The sequence below is a fragment of the Oncorhynchus mykiss genome, chromosome 2 (genome assembly GCF_013265735.2).
Source record: "Oncorhynchus mykiss isolate Arlee chromosome 2, USDA_OmykA_1.1, whole genome shotgun sequence".
Taxonomy (NCBI): domain Eukaryota; kingdom Metazoa; phylum Chordata; class Actinopteri; order Salmoniformes; family Salmonidae; genus Oncorhynchus; species Oncorhynchus mykiss.
Window position 1 is genome coordinate 28002444 of NC_048566.1, and position 19736 is coordinate 28022179.

At 42.5% G+C, this 19736-nt stretch overlaps 1 protein-coding gene across 12 annotated transcripts in view; it reads right to left on the bottom strand.

The window, feature by feature from the left end:
- The window catches only part of LOC110485663 (regulating synaptic membrane exocytosis protein 2), a 216587-nt gene that overhangs the window by 69055 nt on the left and 127796 nt on the right, over window positions 1-19736 (bottom strand). For 6 of the 12 annotated variants that reach the window (XM_036944190.1, XM_036944174.1, XM_036944201.1 and 3 more), the window contains 7 exons: window positions 19497-19609; window positions 9521-9651; window positions 8867-9038; window positions 8026-8185; window positions 5796-5864; window positions 3483-3621; window positions 3064-3171 (listed from right to left, as the gene is read on the bottom strand). In XM_036944190.1, coding sequence (XP_036800085.1) covers window positions 3064-3171; window positions 3483-3621; window positions 5796-5864; window positions 8026-8185; window positions 8867-9038; window positions 9521-9651; window positions 19497-19609 — 892 coding nt within the window. Of the gene's footprint in view, window positions 1-3063; window positions 3172-3482; window positions 3622-5795; window positions 5865-7697; window positions 7725-8025; window positions 8186-8866; window positions 9060-9520; window positions 9652-16724; window positions 16773-19496; window positions 19610-19736 lie in introns of all 12 variants that reach the window. The other 6 variants (XM_036944163.1, XM_036944154.1, XM_036944230.1 and 3 more) reach the window with 4 other exon arrangements.

Consider the following 19736-nt stretch of genomic DNA (forward strand, 5'->3'; position numbering starts at 1 on the left):
GACACAGAGAGAGAGACACACAGAGAGAGAGACAGAGAGAGAGACACAGAGAGAGAGACAGAGAGAGAAAGAGAGACATAGGGAGAGAGAGAGACACAGGGAGAGAGAGAGACACAGGGAGAGAGAGAGACACAGGGAGAGAGAGAGAGAGAGAGAGTGAGAGACACACAGAGAGAGAGAGACAGAGAGAGATAGAGAGAGACAGAGAGAGATAGCAAGAGAGAAAGAGAGAGAGACACAGAGAGAGAGAGACAGAGAGAGAGAGAAAGAGAGAAAGAGAGAGACACAGAGAGAGAGAGAAAAAGAGAGAGACACAGAGAGAGAGAGAAAGAGAGAGACACAGAGAGAGAGAAAAAGAGAGACACAGAGAGAGAGAAAAAAAGAGAGAGAGACACAGAGAGAGAGAGAGAGACACAGAGACACACAGAGAGAGAAAGAGAGAGACACAGAGAGAGAGAGAGCGAGAGAGAGAGAGAGCGAGAGAGAGATGTGCAGTGTTGGAGGAGAGAAGGGAGGAGTACAGCCATGGAAGAGGAGAGGATATTGGTGCAGTCCTTCCTCAGGTTAGAAAACCCATTGAGATGCATGATGAAGCGCTCCTAATTTACTGTTTGGTACTGTAACACACATGCTGCTGTTACACCAACAATGAATATGTTGTTGGATTTCAAAACAAAATAACACATAGGCAATATAAACAACCTCTAAAAAATGTAAATTCCCCAAAATAATGATGTAAGAAAGTATTACTATTATTTAGAGGTAGACTGGGGTCATTTCCAAATTCTCTATGGGGGCATCCCAAATGGCATCCTATTTCCTTTATAGTGCACTACTTTTGACCAGGCCTATAGGGCTCTGGTCAAAAGTAGTGCACTTTATAGGGAATAGGGTGCCATTTGGTATGCACATCATGACTCATTTCCTGTTTCCTCCTGTTTTCAATAAATAACAGCAGTAGTTGATTAAGGGGAAGCTGAAATTCAGTCTTAGTGAGCAACTGTCTGTCACACACAATCAAGATAAGTGCATTTCCTGTGTCTGGCCCTGATTTAGGCTGCCTCAGCCATCCTCGCCTCAGAAATATCAAATAAACTTAATTGGATGCCTTGAGGAGGTAAGTAAGGAGAAGAGAACTGTGCCAAGGCTGAGCTGTATGTCTGAGGCGCTGGGCTGGTGTTGGTGTTATTGCGGGACAAACAGTATGACTAGAATGGGGAAGGCCCCTCAGACCACAGCAATTTAACAGTACACTGATGGGTAATGACTTGAGTGGGGTTGTCCACTCTTCTTCTATTTCTATAGTCTCAGGTGTGGAGGAGGAAGGAACATCACAACACCACATGGCCCCAGACAAACACAGGATATGTCACAAATGGCACCCTATCCCCTATATTACACTACTTTTGACCAGGGCTCATAGGGCTCTGGTGAAAGGTAGTACACTCTACAGTGAATGCATCCCATTTGGGATGCAGAAAAAGGTTCCAGCACGAGGAACAGTAGGAGAGACAGTGGTGTTATATTTAATCAATAAGGCCCGAGGAGGTGTGGTATATAGACAATATACCACAGCTAAAGGCTGTTCTTATGCACAATGCAACATGGAGTTCCTGGATACAGCCCTTAGCCGTGGTATATTGTCCATATACCACAAACCCCTGAGGCACCTTATTGCTATTATAAACTTGTTACCAACGTAATTAGAGCAGTACAAATACATGTTTTGTCATACCTGTGGTATACGGTCTGATACACCATGGCTGTCAGCCAATCAGCATTCAGGACTAAAACCACCCAGTTTATAATGTAGTTTAGTTCCCTCTCACAGCTGCTATTAAACTCTATAACTACACTCATTAAAGGGTGATTGGTATGTGTTTGGTTCTATGGTCACTGTAATCTATCTACAGTATATTGACATTCTAGTCATACGGTGACTAGAATCTATCCATTTATAATGATCTACTATAACCTCCAGTAAATTGGTCTGTGTTTAAAATGTAGTTATATGGCCTGCATCCCAAATGGAACCCTATTCCCTACATAGTGCACTACCTTTGACCAGAGCCTTATTCTTATCTTTTATTATTTCTTATTGTTGTTGTGTTGTTGAGAAGGAACCTAAGCATTTCATTGGACGGTGTATACCATGAGTATCCCTGTATGACTAATAAAACTTGAAACTATGGGCCATGTTCAAAAGTAGTACACTTTTATAGGAAAAGTAGTACACTTTTATAGGGAATAAGGTGCCATTTGGGATACCTCCATTTTGATTCTAATGAATCTGAGCACCGGAGTTAATGATCCCCTCTCAGTATTCATAAGGCAACACAATTTCAACACAAAGAAGAGAAGAGTTTAGTTAAAGATCCACCTAATGCAGAACATCAGAGAAGACATTGGAGTTCTTGGAAAAGGGACAGGTTGGGGAAAGAGACAGGTTGGGGAAAGGGACAGTTTGGGGAAAGGGACAGGTTGGGGAAAGAGACAGGTTGGGGAAAGAGACAGGTTGGGGAAAGAGACAGGTTGGGGAAAGAGACAGGTTGGGGAAAGAGACAGGTTGGGGAAAGAGACAGGTTGGGGAAAGAGACAGGTTGGGGAAAGAGACAGGTTGGGGAAAGGGACAGGTTGGGGAAAGAGACAGGTTAGGGAAAGAGACAGGTTGGGGAAAGAGACAGGTTGGGGAAAGAGACAGGTTGGGGAAAGGGACAGGTTGGGGAAAGGGACAGGTTGGGGAAAGAGACAGGTTGGGGAAAGAGACAGGTTGGGGAAAGAGACAGGTTGGGGAAAGAGACAGGTTGGGGAAAGAGACAGGTTGGGGAAAGGGACAGGTTGGGGAAAGGGACAGGTTGGGGAAAGGGAAATGCCTAGGAAATGCCTAGGCTTTAGCTCAGAGGTCTAACAGTTACACAGTCTTGTGGCTCGCAGACAACCCGGGTTGGAACCCTGTCAGTCCTAGTTGGTTGTGTTGTCTGCAGCAGCTGGTGTGTGAGGCTGTGTGAGGTTGTGTGGGGCTGTGTTAGGCTGTGTCAAGCTGTGTGAGACAGGGGTATCTACCTGTCAGGTGAGTGGTGGTCATCGGACACACTGCGCCGGTCCACTCTACTGGAGGAGCTGTACTGAGACGAGGCGGGGTCAATGTCATAGCCGGGGTCCAGACTTCTGCTGTATACAACAGAATCACTGGATCACCCCCCTAGTACGGTACAGTCACAGTACAAACTCCCCACAGTGTCCCCTAGTGGCTCGGGGATGCACCTACTCACCTTACTGCAACCACTGTCAGTGTGAGTGAGATCCCAGTATTGTTTATATGGGTTAAACGTTCTACTATCAAGACAACTATCACAGAGATGGCGCTTAAAGGACAACCTCTGATCAGTTGGGGTTCTCAGATCCCAGTGTGGTGTTTTTGAGGAAGGGATACAACTTGAGATGCTGGGTTGGACAGGGGACAAGTGAGGCGGGAGAGTTACCTCTGTGGAGGGGGAACGCTGGGGGACCGCGACCGCGCCCGGTTCATGTCTGCCGACCGTGAGCAGTGGTTGGATGACATCGCCTGCTCTGGGACAGACAACGTGGAACTATGAAGGTCCCTGCCGTTCTGCCGGTAGTCTGGAGAGACAGAGAGACAGAAAGAGAGACAGAGAGAAAGGGGGAATGAGAGAGGCAGAGAGAAAGGGGGAACGAGAGAGGCAGAGAGAAACAGAGAGAGAAACAGAGAAACAGAAAGAGAGAGAGAGAAACAGAAAGAGAGAAACAGAGAGAAACAGAAAGAGAGAAACAGAGAGAAACAGAGAGAGAAACAGAGAGAGAAACAGAAAGAGAGAAACAGAAAGAGAGAAACAGAGAGAGACAGAAACAGAGGGAGAAACAGAGAGAGACAGAAACAGAGAGAAAGAGAGAGAAACAGAGATACAGAGAAAGAGGGTGATGTCAGAAGTCATTCAGAGACAGACTCATCGTTCTGAGCGCAGCCTCTCTAACCTGGCCCCAGATAGATGTGTACTGTCTTGTCTAGTTGGCAAGGCAGCACAAACTGATCTGGTACCAGGCTACAACCTTTCCTCCCTATTGACTATACACACTGCTGCAAATAACAACATTTATGGCAACATTTATTTTCAGAGGATTCTTTCAAACTTTTCAGAAGTTGCACACAGTGGCATAATGGTTGGTGGCTTTCAAATTTTCAAAATGCTGAGGCTCTCTATATTCAAATAAATGAGGGCTTGGTCTCAACTCAATGTTCATGTGATTCAAGTCATTGCGGTTAACATTTTTGCATTAAACATGAAAATAGCTTCTTTTTTTTTTTAAATCAGAAACATTATAATGACTTTTCCCTGCTAGACTGATTAGTCCATCGAACTTGAATGAGTTCATTATTCAATAATCATCCATGGCCAGGAGGCATGGTTAAGGTCAATGCTTTGCGCCATTAACGTTGATTAACATTCAATAGAGTGTATAGCACATTAAAATGACTTAAACGTAACAGTGTATCAAAGGTAGGATTAGCAAGGAAACACACAACATGATGAAATATGAGAGGAAAAGTTAACCTTCACGGCCACTTTAGTTTGATACTTCTATCAATTATCTCCAAATCATTACATTTTCTCTTCCAAATATGTTTGAAAGTGAGTTTGCTGCATTGTGAAACCTGAATTCCTTCATGCGAAAAACTGAATTCCTTCAAATTATACATAGAATGGAATCCTGATAAGAAAAATATACAGTATTATGTGCATGAATATTATGTTAAAATTATTCACAATCAAGTCCTGCATAACACAATGTCAAACATATTTACTATAGTGGAAACAGAGAAATATTAAACCAATTCCACCTGACATCACATTTCACTATCTAACATCTGCAGTCCAACTATCAGCAGCCCAACACTGGGGTGGGTAACTAAGCACCCAGCTCTGCAATCAGCTTGCTTTACGTGCACAACCCAAATGTAGTTCATTGGTTCTCTTGACAAGAAGCACATGACTAGAAACTGTGTGTTAAGCATATATACTGTGTATAGAGGAGAGAAGCTCAGATATGAATTAACAGGACAGAGTCAGCAGAGAAGAATGACTGCATTATCCTAGTTAAAACCACAGCAGTGACATCCCAATTCAAAAAAACAATCAATCTATTATTCCTGTGAATAGTTATCATCTCTTCTCCCTTAGTATAGTATCAGTAGTTTGATATGGAGAAGGTAGGAGGAAAGGGGATTAGCAAAAATCTCTGGGAAACAAGGGTGGAGGAAAGAGGAGAGAGGGGGATGAGAGAGAGAGAGAGAGAGAGAGAGAGATAGAGAGAGAGATAGAGAGAGAGAGGGAGGAGAGGGGTATTCCCACTGAGTGAAGGGATATTATGGGCATAGAGAGGGAGGAGGCTGTGAAGTGAGAGAGGGGCTGATGAGAATGTTACAGAGGTGGGAGGGTTTCCTCCTCATCTATCACGCACACACACACACACACACAGCTGCCTGCTAAAGTTCTTCCTCTCAATGTGCAGCAGCGGCAGGCTGAGACTAGCGTGGGCGCCTGCTGCCTGTGTCGAGGAGAGCAGCTAGCTACAGTAGCGCAGAGGGAAGGAGAAGAAACTCACTGCTCCTTGTAGAGCTGCTGCAGTATCTTAGCTAGCTACCTTCTTTTAAAACATCACATGATCCAGTACAGTACCATGACATACTTGTAGCTTGTATGTTCATATACTGTTAACCCATGAGTTAGCTGCATTTACATTATAGTGATTACTATTCATGTGTGACTCTATCTTACCTGACACTACCCCAACACCGTCTTCACAGTCATAGTCAGAGATCTCACTGTCACTGATTCTCTGAGATCCTGGAGGAGAGATGGAGAAAGGAGAGCAGAGGAGGATAGAAGTTAGTTTACTCCAGGGTCTGTCCTCTTCCCCTGGTCAGACCATGGCTCTGTGGCCTAGCTGTCACCAGTGTTGTCCAGTTGGTCTCTAGACTCTAGATCAATGCCCCAGTCCTGGACATAGTCAGGGAAAGCAGCAGACACAGAAATAGAACACTATTTATTTTGAGAACACTATTAAACAGTATTATATCTCAAAGTCACGTCCTTACATTGAGCATCACTGACCACACTTCATAACCAACACAGGCAACCAAGACCTACATTTACTCTCCTGAAATATACTGTCTGCTTCTTCTGGTTTTCCCCACCAATGTGGGAGCTGCCTATTTTAGATATAGTGTGATATAAAGTCTAATTTAAAGAGAACAACTGTAACATATAGCTAGTGTGAGACATGATGTTGGATGTGATGTAAACAACATTGTGTGGTCCTCTCCATCTAGCCTAATTGGCAATAGGAACAACATTGTGTAGTCCTCTCCATCTAGCCTAATTGGCAATAGGAACAACATTGTGTGGTCCTTTCCATCTAGCCTAATTGGCAATAGCTTCCATGTTTTCACGGTGGCGCTTTGATTTGACATTTCAATCATTCAATGTACATCTGAAGATGGAGTCTGGGAGGTATTCTACCGTCTCCACCGTTTTCAGAACTACTCCCTCCCTCATTCCGAGTCGTCCCCTCTCTCACTCTGCACTCGGTTGTTTTTCTGACTTCTTCACTGTTCAGTCAACTTAAATCAACGAGACACTTGGGCTTTTACAGAAATGACAAGTGCTCTCTCTCTCTCTCTCTCTCTCTCTCTCTCTCTCTCTCTCTCTCTCTCTCTCTCTCTCTCTCTCTCTCTCTCTCTCTCTCTCTCTCTCTCTCTCTCTCTCGTCTCAGATGGGCTGAAACTGTTTAAACGCTCTTGTTTTAGAGAGATCAGCTCTTTCACCTAACACACACACACAAACTCAGTTGACACGGTCAATAATCTCAAGCCTTAGCGTTGGAAATACATGTGCAGGTTACATACATTAGAAATCTGTCAAGTGCAAATACAAGTTCACACCCAGCAGATACAGACACAACAGAGACACAACAGACACAGACACAACAGACACCACAGACACAGACAACACAGACACAACAAACACAGACACAACAGATACAACAGACACAAGCAGAAGAGAAGAAGAGCAAAAACCAGCACAATTATCATAATGTTTTTCAAAAGGAAAGTGTTGGCATAGGGCAGAAGATGAGACAATGCATTGCACTGAGAAAACAAGTGGTCAACATATTCAAATGACAAACAGGGGAGTGGACAGAGCTCTTCTGATAGAGCTAAATCACCAGGATCTGGACTGGGAAACTGAAACCTGCCGGGCCCGAGGCTGACCATGAGGCGGCCATCTTGTTTAAGGACTGCGGTGGAGCGGAGAGGGAGCATAGCGAGAATCAAAGGGAATTGTGGGATAGCTAATGGAGGAGTGGAGTGAAAGAACACTTTGGAGGTAGAGAACAGTACAATAGGACTGAAGCAGAGGGGAGAGACAGAGTCTTCGTATGAACAGCAACACTGAGTGGAGAGAGAGCTCAGTGGAGAGAGAGCTCAGTGGAGAGAGAGCTCAGTGGAGATAGAGCTCAGTGGAGAGAGAGAGAGCTCAGTGGAGAGAGAGCTCAGTGGAGAGAGAGAGCTCAGTGGAGAGAGAGCTCAGTGGAGAGAGAGCTCAGTGGAGAGAGAGCTCAGTGGAGAGAGAGCTCAGTGGAGAGAGCAGTGTGGAACAACAAACGGGGGCCGTTACCTGAATTGTACGAATACGGCCCCTTGTCTGTAAGTATCAGGTTGAGTTGAGAGGGATAAGAAAACAAACACCATATGAACATACTAACAGTAATAAATACTTCATAAATCATTCAGGCTTTGGCAGACAGGCAAAGACAGTCGGTAACAGGGCACCTGCCAGCCACCATACTGGCTTTTCAAAATCATCAGACGAACGGTTGGTTCGACACTCATGTCTCATTCCCTATCCTGAGGTTTGGGGTTCGAAAAAGACAGGAGCTTTCCTACACAGTTCTAGTATAGACTAGTATACAGGTTATGGATGTTAGGGCAGAGGGGTAACCTACTCTGTATGGGTAGCCTCCTCGTGGGGCTCTCTCCGTGGAGCTGTCTGCGCTGGGGGTTGGGCGAGGCGCGGGGGAGGGGCATGGAGGACACGTCGTGGGTCTGCAGCTTGTACCAGTGAGGTTCATCATCCAGCAGGGCTGTCTCCAGCTCTATCAGTATCTAAAGGAGAAACACACCAGCATCACTACACACACACACACAAACAAGCATGCGTGCATGCACACACACACACACAAACACTCACAGTCCTCAACACACTAGCCACTGCTAAATGGACTCATTCCAGATTCCAGAGCAGATCAAGACTTCCACAGGCATGGCCCAACATCATTTTTTAAATAAGGTTTTCCAGCAATCCTGATTGGAAGATTCTGGATATCCTGCTTATTCCCCCCAACCGGGAGGATTTCTGGAAGACCTAGGAATTCTGGGAAAGTTACCAGAATTCTGCAACCTTATTGGCAGTGAGGACAGAGTATGTGAGTATGTGCTGATGTTACAGTAAACATCATGGTTCGATGACATCAGCCCCCAGTAGCCTGTCATCCTTCCTATGGAATGTAGGGTTTTATCAAGAGCTTGACCCTATTGGTAGGATTAGTTGAGCTATCAGAGTTACTGTCCAAATCCTGACTGGATGGGTATGTTTGGTATTATATCAGAGACGGATGAGTGCCTGAGTCTGGTTAAGTGGTGGCGCTGCCGACTCTTGTTACAAATATAGCCTCAGCCCCTTGTCTCCGTGTCCCTCTGTACCTGTCTTTCTAACTACCTTCTAACTGTCTCTGTCCATAAAACAATAGAAAACTATGAGGGAAAAAAAGAGATGGATGGGCTTACCTCTCCCAGGAACTGGCTTTCCTCCTCCCTGACCCTGGCCTGGTCCCACAGGGTGATCTCCAACATGCGCTCACGGAACTCCCGCCGGTGCACAGGAGAATACATAAAGGTCTGGTTCCATTTGGGCTCTAAGGATTTCTTTACCGTTTTTGTTCTCCTCTTGCTTTTGTCGCTGGAGGAACAATAATTCAAACTGTTTTTATTTACAACCATGGTAGAAAAGACTCCCGAACAGGTCAACACAGCACAGGACAATGGGATGAGCTGGGGAGGGAGCGTCATGTTGGAGCCCTGGTCAACTTTCTATCATTACTTCCATGTGTCTGAGAAGGGGTTCTCTGAGCGCAGTGAAGGTGTAGGTCAATGATGATCACATGATGATCTTTGTGACGATAGCAGTTTAAATGCAATGTGACATGTCCCCAAATTCAATTACCAGAAATAAAAAATTATAAGGAAATAAAACCAAAGACATTCTTACCATAAATTCAACATTCAGTGAGACTATCATGCGAGCCCCAAATCTGTATCATTCAACCAATGGCAACTTTAGGATATTGGAGGATAGGTCTAGCAACTAAGCAATGGCTGTAGATGGAATGAAGTGAAATGCTGCGAGCTAGATCATTCTGTAGTTACTGTCTCTACTCTTACCTTCTGTCAGGGAGGAAGTAGATTTTGACGTAAGGGTTCCTGGGGCGGCCATCTTCCCTAGAAGGCAGGTCCTTGGCTCCCAGGATGGTCACTATTAGCTGATGGCCCACTTTGTCATACCACAGTTTGACCTATGGATGGTACAGAACAGGGTCACATGGTCACTGGGCTGCCAGTGGGGAGGGAGGGGGGGCTCTATATCAGGGTGACCTCATAACCCTACACTTGGAGAGCTACTGGGTGTACAGGGTTTGGCACCAGCCCTGCTCTATACTAACTAACAAACACACCTGATACAGCAAATCAAGGTCCTGCATGGTGAGCAGCTAATTAGTCAAATCACTGGATTGTGTCAGATTAGAGCAGCGCTGGAGTTAAAGCCTGCACACCCAGTACCTCTCCTGGAGAAGGGGTGGCCACCCCTGGTTTACATATTAGGCATTAGCAGGTCACATGCTTAGCGGGGGGGTGATAATAAAAGCATACATGTTTGTTGAGATACGGAAATAAGGAGATGATATGATCATATCAACAACAACAAAGTAGCAAAGGTTGAACAATGAGAGCCTAAATGATCTTAATAGTGTGCACAAAGCAGATATGTACTGTATGTAGCATGACCTATATCTTACCATGACCTATATCTTACCATGACCTACATCTTACCATGACCTACATCTTACCATGACCTATATCTTACCATGACCTACATCTTATCATGACCTACATCTTACCATGACCTATATCTTACCATGACCTACATCTTACCATGACCTACATCTTACCATGACCTATATCTTACCATGACCTACATCTTACCATGACCTACATCTTACCATGACCTACATCTTACCATGACCTATATCTTACCATGACCTACATCTTACCCTGCGGCTGCACGAGCCACATTTTCTAGGTTTTTTGAGTGGAAAGGATTCTACAGTATGTGTATCTGTATTCATATCTACAGTATTCTAACTCTTGGTATCTAAACCATTACAACATGACAATTAGACCAACATGCTTTGAAATGAACACTTACTGATCTGAGTGTGAAATTGTATTTGGAACCATACAACACAATGCAGGCCTCTAAGCTGACCTTTTTTACAAGGAGCACGTGTGCACCTAAGTTAAAAAATGTAGGCACACACAAAGTATTAAAGCTAGAATCCTTCATTTTTGTAGGTGTACTAGTGCTCCTAAATTAAAATTGCGGGACGCATAGCAAAATATTAGGCGCATATGCTAGTAAAATGGTCGCACTGTAGAGCCCTGCAATGCAATGTCAGATACTCAGTGTATTGCTAAAATATACATATACATCAATCACGCTGTCATGAGTGGCATCAAAGACACTTCACACTTGTCAGAGCGAAGTATGGACATAACAGAGAACACTTAGAAGTAAAAAATGAAAAAAAGAACATTTACAGAAAAATTGTGTTTCAAAAAACGCAATTTTTCAAAAAAATTGCGAAATATTTGTTTCAAGAAAATTAAATTAAATACTAGAGGAAAACCAAGCCTTCTAAGCTCTTGCCCATACTTATGTAGATAATGATGGGAGGAGTCTTAAATCATTGCATTGACTTCCATAGTCATTTCTTTATGCATGCAGCAATACAAAGCAACAGCAAGCACTTAACACATACAAGATCAGTCAGGAGATCTGATATTGTCAAACAACATAGGCAGGTCAATCAGATCAAACAGCTTGCACTGGGAAGACTTCCTCAACAATGAAGTCCCCTATGGAAAAGATGTACGTGCAATTCGGACCATACTACAGCACTGCCCATATGACTGATGGTACAACCCTTAAGCGACAGATTCACCTTGAAAAGTTGAAATTGAAATTATACCCCTGATGTAATACATTACACTGCCTATATTTCCTGTACAGTTGGCCACATCATTTACATTGACATTATTGTATGGCCTGGTTAAGTGGAGCATAACACCGCTTCTACAGAAGGCTAATAGATCTACCTCTAGGAGCTGAGCCAAGGGTACACTACACACCTATTTATAGACTTCCATTCTCACCCTCTCCTTATCTGACAGATAGGTGTTGAATAGCCAACACCTCACACGACCTTTAAATGAGGAAACCAACCGTGCATATCATACCAGAAACTCCTATATAGTAGACTGTATATATATATTTTGTTCTAAGCTAAGCTGATACTTGACAAGGACATGATGGGACAAATATAGAAATATGATCTCCCAAATAACATGAGTACTCCACACTCCTGTAACAAGCTAGCTAGAGTAAAACAACTCCTCAAAAAGGTCCCACAGTAAGATAGACACCTTGTCTGTTTAGTTCAAGTGAATTATGTATTAAAACTGTAAAACATTATTTTAAATCTGCTTTAAAATAAGGGACAGTTATCTTAGCCCACCTTTAACTGCAACATGAAGCTTACAGCCATTCAAAAATGTAAACATATATATTTACCAAACGTTGTGTTCATGATTAGCAGTTGTTGACCGCTGTTGTTATGGCAACCTATTCAGGACCTAAGGGAGTCAAGCCAATGAGGACGAGGGTCCAGTCTAGTTTCATGTTCCACAGAACAAATAAGCTCATTTATTTGTCCCACAAAATGTAATAGTTTTACTAAAACATTTAAGGAGACACCCTCCTTTAATTGCCAATGTGGAGCACTGTTGTAGCTGACTAGGTACAAAAGTCCCATGACAGCTAACATGTTAAGATGGCGCTGAAGAGTATGGCTGACGTTTACATGCCCGTAACCAACTGTGCTATTTTCTTCATTTTTTTGCATTGTTTGTAACTTATTTTTTAACTTACAGTGGCAAGAAAAAGTATGTGAACCCTTTGGAATTATCTGGATTTGGTCATACAATTTGGTCTGAAAAAAAGTCACAACAAAAGACAAACACAGTCTGCTTAAACTAAACACACAAACAATTACATGTTTTCATGTCTTTATTGAACACACTGTGTAAACATTCACAGTTTTGGGTGGGAAAAGTATGTGAACCCTTGGATTTAATTAGCGGTTGACCCTCCTTTGGCAGCAATAAACTCAACCAAACGTTTTCTGTAGTTGCGGATCAGACCTGCACAACTGTCAGGAGGAATTTTGGACCATTCCTCTTTATAAAACTGTTTCAGTTGAGCAATATTCTTAGGATGTCTGGTGTGAACGGCTCTCGAGGTCATTCCACAGCATTTTAAATCAGGTTGAAGTCAGGACTCTGACTGGGCCACTCCAGAAGGCGTATTTTCTTGTGTTGAAGCCATTCTGTTGTAAATTTACTTCTCTGTATTGGGTCGTTGTATCACCCAACTTCTGTTGTGCTTCAATTGGTGGACAGATAGCCTTATTATCCTGAAAAATGTCTTGATAAACTTGGGAATTCATTTTTCTATCGATGATAGCAAGCTGTCCAGGCCCTGAGGCAGCAAAGCAGCCCCAAACCATGATGCTCCCCCCACCATACTTTACAGTTGGGATGAGGTTTTGATGTTGATGTGCTGTGCCTTTTTTTTCTCCACACAAGCAACTCAACTTTAGTTTAATCTGTCCACAGAACATTTTTCCAGAAGCGCTGTGGAACATCCAGGTGCTCTTTTGCAAACTTCAGACTTGCAGTGTCTTCTTCTGTGGTGTCCTCCCATGAACACCATTCTTGTTTAGTATTTTACGTATAGTAGACTCGTCAACAGAGATGTTAGCATGTTCCAGAGATTTCTGTAAGTCTTTAGCTGACACTAGGATTCTTCTTAACCTCATTGAGCATTCTGCGCTGTACTCTTGCAGTCATCTTTGCAGTACGGCCACTCCTAGGGAGAGTAGCAACAGTGCTGAACTTTCTCCGTTTATAGACAATTTGTCTTACCGTGGACTGATGAACATCAAGGCTTTAAAATATACTTTTGTAACCCTTTCCAGCTTTATGCAAGTCAACAACTCTTAATCTTAGGTCTTCTGAGATTTCTGTGTTCGAGGCATGGTTCACATCAGGAACTGCTTCTTGTGAATAGTAAACTCAAATGTTCTGAGTGTTTTTTATAGGGCAAGACAGCTCTAAACAACATCTCCAATCTTGTCTCATAGATTGGACTCCAGGTTAGCTGACTCCTGACTCCAGGTTAGCTGACTCCTGACTCCAGGTTAGCTGACTCCTGACTCCAGGTTAGCTGACTCCTGACTCCAGGTTAGCTGACTCCTGACTCCAGGTTAATTGACTCCTGACTCCAACTAACTTTTGGAAAAGTCCTTAGCCTAGGGGTTCACATATTTTGTCCAACCTGCACTGTGAATGTTTAAATTATGTATTCAATATAGACGGGAAAAATACAATAATTTGTGTGTCATTAGTTTAAGCTCACTGTGTTTGTCTACTGTTGTGACTAAGATGAAGATGAGATCAAATGTTATGACTAATTTATGCAGAAATCCAGGTAATTCCAAAGGGTTCACATACTTTTTCTTGCCACTGTATTTTGTACATAATGTTGCTGCTACCATCTCTTATGACCGAAAATAACTTCTGGACATCAGAACTGGGATTACTCACCACGAACTGGAAGAAGCTTTTTCCTTTAACGAGTCTTACGAGAAAGATATACAGCTCTCCCGGGAACAGATCCCCTTTATTTGAGAGAAGAAAAGACGGAGGAAGAGGATGCAGATCGGGCTGCCTTTTGAGAATCCGTAGGCGAGCAAGTAAACTCCCACTGCCCTCACAATTGATGACCTACGATTACGATTATCCTACCAACGGGACATTAAGAACTGTAATATCTTATGTTTCACAGAATCATGGCTGAACGACGACATGGATAACATAGAGCTGGAGGGATTTTCCATGCAACGACAGAACAGAGGGGTGTGTCTTTTTGTCAATAACAGCTGTTGCGTGATGTCTAATATTAAAGAAGTCTCGAGGTATTGCTCACCTGAGGTAGAGTACATTATGGTAAGTTGTAGACCACGCTATCTACCAAGAGAGTTCTCATCTATATTAATTGTAGCTGTCTATTTACCACCACAGACCGATGCTGGCACTAAGACCTCTCTCAACCAACTCTATAAGGTCATAAGCAAACAAGAAAATGCTCACCCAGAAGCGGCGCGCCTAGTGGCCGGGGACTTTAATGCAGGCCTAACTTAAATCAGTTTTACCAAATTTTTACCAGCATGTCATATTCAAAACTATTACGGACTACAAAGGGAAACCTAGACACGAGCTGCCCAGTGACGCAAGCCTACCAGATGAGCTAAATGCACCAGCTGTTCTGGATGACTGTGTGATAACGCTCTCGGTAGCCGATGTGAGCAAGACCTTTAAACAGGTCAACATTCAAAGCCACAGGGCCAGATGGATTACCAGGACGTGTACTCAAAGCATGCGCGGACCAACTGACATGTGACTTCACTGACATTTTCAACCTCTCTCTGACTGAGCCTGTAATACCTACATGTTTCAAGCAGACCCGTCCCTGTGCCCAAGGAAGTGAAGGTAACCTACCTAAATGATTACCACCCCGTAGCACTTACGTCGGTAGCCATGAAGTGCTTTGAAAGTCTTGGCTCACGTCAACAGCATCCTCCCGGATACCCTAGATCCACTCCAATTCGCATACCGTCCCAACAGATCCACAGTTGACTCAATCTCAATCGCACTTCACACTGCCCTTTCTCACCTGGACAAAAGCAACACCTATGTGAGAATGCTGTTCATTAACTAGAGCTTAGCGTTCAACACCATAGCTCATCACTAAGCTAAGGACCCTGGGACTAAATACCTCCCTCTGCAACTGGATCCTGGACTTCCTGATGGACCGCCCTCAGGTGGTAAGGGTAAGCAACAACATGTCTGCCACTCTGATCCTCAACACTGGGGCCCCTTAGGGGGGTGTACTTAGTCCCCTCCTGTACTCCCTGTTCACCCAAGTTTTCAGACGACACAACAGTGGTAGGCCTGTCCACGACAATGATGAGACAGCCTATAGGGAGGGGGTCAGACAACTGGCAGTGTGGTGCCAGGACAACAACCTCTCCCTCAATGTGGGCAAGACAAAGGAGCTGATCGTGGACTACAAGAAAAGGTGGGCCGAACAGGCCCCCATTAACATCAACGGGGCTGTAGTGAAGTGGGTCGAGAGTTTCAAGTTCCTTGAAATTCCATCACCAACGCTCTATCATGGTCCAAACACACCAAGACAGTCGTGAAGAGGGCACAACAAAACCTTTTCCCCCTCAGGAGACATGGCATGGGCCCTCATATCCTCAAAAAGTTCTAATAGCTGCACCATCGAGAGCATCCTGACCATTTGCCTCACCGCCTGGTATGGCAACTGCTCAGCATCTGACCGGTCAGCATCTGACCGTAAGGTGCTACAGAGGGAAGTGCGTGCGGCCCAGTACATCACTGGGGCCAAGATTCCTGCAATCCAGGACCTATATAATAGGCGGTGTCAGAGGAAAGACCATAAAATTGTCAGAGTCTCCAGTCACCCAAGTATTTGAATGTTTTCTCTGCTACCGCAAGCGGTACCAGGGCGCCAAGTCTAGGACCAAAAGGATCCTTAACAGCTTCTATCCCCAAGCCATAAGACTGCTGAACAATTGATCAAGTGGCCAGTCACTTCAAATGCCTAGTCACTTCACCCCTACCTACATGTACAAATGACCTCTAACGTGTTCCCCACACATTGACTCGGTACCCTTGTATATAGCCTCGTTATTGTTATGTTATTGTGTTACTTTTTATTATTTTTGACTTGTTTATTTGGTAAATATTTTCTTAACTCTTCTTGAACTGCACTGTTGGTTAAGGGCTTGTAAGTAAACATCTCACAGTAAGGTCTACACTTGTTGTATTCAGCGCATGTGACAAATAATGTTTGAGCTTGTCGTTGCTGTTGAGTGTAGGCTACAGGATCTGGCAATGGAAGGGTGTCTCTCTGAAATATTTCCTTTAGATTAGTTAGTCATGCAAAGAGTCGAGACTCCTGGCATAACCGTATGATCATGTTATATGGTATCAATGAATAATAATAATAATAATAATAATGACACAATGCACCGCACTGCAAGGGAAAGATGCCGCCATTTCCCTGGTATGCATTTTCCAAGATGGAGGAAACCAAAAAGGCAACAGAAAAAGGCGAGCGAAGACCAAAGAGAGTCAGTCTGTGAGTCAGACAGGTGTTTACCTGGACCCTAGGGACAAAAGGCGCTGTTCTTCTACTAAGGCTTTGGCTCTGGGTAAGCAAAATTAAACAACAACATAGAAAAATGCCATAAAACCAAAAAAAACATAAAACAACCAACAAAACACACTCACTGGACTCGAACCAGTGCCACAATAACACAAACACATTTTGAGGAGGAGGGGACGGAGAGTCAATCTAGCGATGTGTGTGTTTTCCCCCACCGTTCATTAGCATCAATCTGCATCTCATTATTCACTAATGTGCTGTATTGTCTTGGAGCCTTATCTGTGGGTTCCTGTACCTCCACACTGTAATACTTAGGGAGAGGAAGAGGCTGCTCTGCTCCCGTTTTCACAGAAAATGATTGATGACTTCTAACTACGCGTTCCCTTCCGTGCTCTCTGGACTGTACCTTTCCTTCCTTTCTTCATTTAACATTTGTGTCACAATGACGTATTGAAATCCAATTGTTCCCTCAACAAGGTTTGGAAATAATACAAATAATAAAAAAAAAACATTACAATTTCTAACTGCATCCAACGTATTGTTCAACTGGCACTTGATCCAGCAAGGTAATGTACTACAGTATATCAACTACAGTATATTAATTACAGTATATTAATTACAGTATAACTACAGTATATTAATTACAGTATAACTACATTAATTACAGTATAACTACAGTATATCAACTACAGTATATTAATTACAGTATATTAATTACAGTTTAACTACAGTATATTAATTACAGTATAACTACAGTATATCAACTACAGTATATCAACTACAGTATATTAATTACAGTATATTAATTACAGTATAACTACAGTATATTAATGACAGTATAACTACAGTATATTAATTACAGTATTTTAATTACAGTATAAATACAGTATATTAACTACAGTATATTAATTACAGTATAACTACAGTATATTAACTACAGTATATTAACTACAGTATATTAATTACAGTATAACTACAGTATATTAATTACAGTATAACTACATTAATTACAGTATAACTACAGTATATCAACTACAGTATATTAATTACAGTATATTAATTACAGTATAACTACAGTATATTAATTACAGTATAACTACAGTATATCAACTACAGCATATTAATTACAGTATATTAATTACAGTATAACTACAGTATATTAATTACAGTATAACTACATTAATTACAGTATAACTACAGTATATCAACTACAGTATATTAATTACAGTATATTAATTACAGTATAACTACAGTATATTAATTACAGTATAACTACAGTATATCAACTACAGTATATTAATTACAGTATATTAATTACAGTGTAACTACAGTATATTAATTACAGTATATTAATTACAGTATAACTACAGTATATTAATGACAGTATAACTACAGTATATTAATTACAGTATATTAATTACAGTATAACTACAGTATATTAATTACAGTATAACTACAGTATATTAACTACAGTATATTAACTACAGTATATTAATTACAGTATAACTACAGTATATCAACTACAGTATATTAATTACAGTATAACTACAGTATATCAACTACAGTATATTAATTACAGTATAACTACAGTATATTAACTACAGTATATTAATTACAGTATAACTACAGTATATTAACTACAGTATATTAACTACAGTATATTAATTACAGTATAACTACAGTATATCAACTACAGTATATTAATTACAGTATAACTACAGTATATTAACTACAGTACGATTCAAATACTCTTGTTTTGGTTTCAAGGTCAGCTCATTGATGAAATGGAGAGAACTTCTGGATCTGAGTGGTGTGGGGCTGAGTGCTACAGGTAGGGATTGCAGAGATCACAACTGCAGCATGATTGGCTGACTGGGCTCTATTTGCGTCATAACTGTCAGCACGGGCCTCCTGGGTGTAGGCCTATGAATACTGGAGGGCCTGTGTGTGTCTGCTACCTCTCTCTGTGCTCCTTCTCTCCCTGTCTCTCACTCTGCTCCGCCATGCTCCCGTTACATACAGACGGGAGAGGAGAGGAGCCAGGCGGAGACGCTAGCAGCAGCACAGATTAGATCTCCCCCTCCTCACCAAAGAAAACAACAACAAGCAGAAAGAGTAAAAGGCGTACAGTGTTTACAGACACACAGTCAACTATCAAACATTCTCACCTCTTCTGATAAACAAATACACTATGGACTTGATAGACTGTTATATATTGACTGATATCGACTGGTATATTTTTTGATAAAAAGATATCAGGAAATAAATCAAGCTATTTATAATCACATATAAAATAGATGTGTTATCATAAGTAAAGGGATTGAAAAGCTGTGACTATTTCATAACACTCTTTGTTTTTTTCTCCAAGAAACTAAATATCCTGAGTGTTATTTAAAATAAGTGCTGGAGGTTAGCATTAGTCTATTTCCGTCTGGCCTCCTGAGTTTCAGAGTTAAGCCTTTTACTCACTTCCCCCAAGAGTATATTAGGCATCAGATAATAAGCAACATGGTTCAGGGCAACATGATCTGTGGTCCTATGCTGGGTTGGGATGGGTCTAACTGAACAACTCTCAGAGCTCCAGCTACTCTCCAGAGCTCCAGCTACTCTCCAGAGCTCCAGCTACTCTCCCTGAATACTGCAGAGAAAGAAAACATCTGTTCTCAAACCCTCTGTGTGAATCTACACTGTATGATCCTTTCCTGCAGGTAATGTAGGCCCAGACAGAGCCAGGGTGTATTGTGGGTATTGTAATAGGGTACTCACTGAGAGCTGTCCTGACAGGTACTGGGGGGCGTCCCGCAGCATCCCGGGGCTCATGGGAGACGTGACAGAGATAGAGGGGCGATCCATCTTCTGAGACTCAAAGGAACTCGAACCTGAGACAGGACAGATGATCAAATCTGAAACACTGTAATTTTGGTAACATACTTCAAGGAGAAGAAGAGGGAGAGAGAAAGAGGAGGGGGAGGAGAGAGAGAGAGAAAGAAAGCAAGTAGGGTAGAG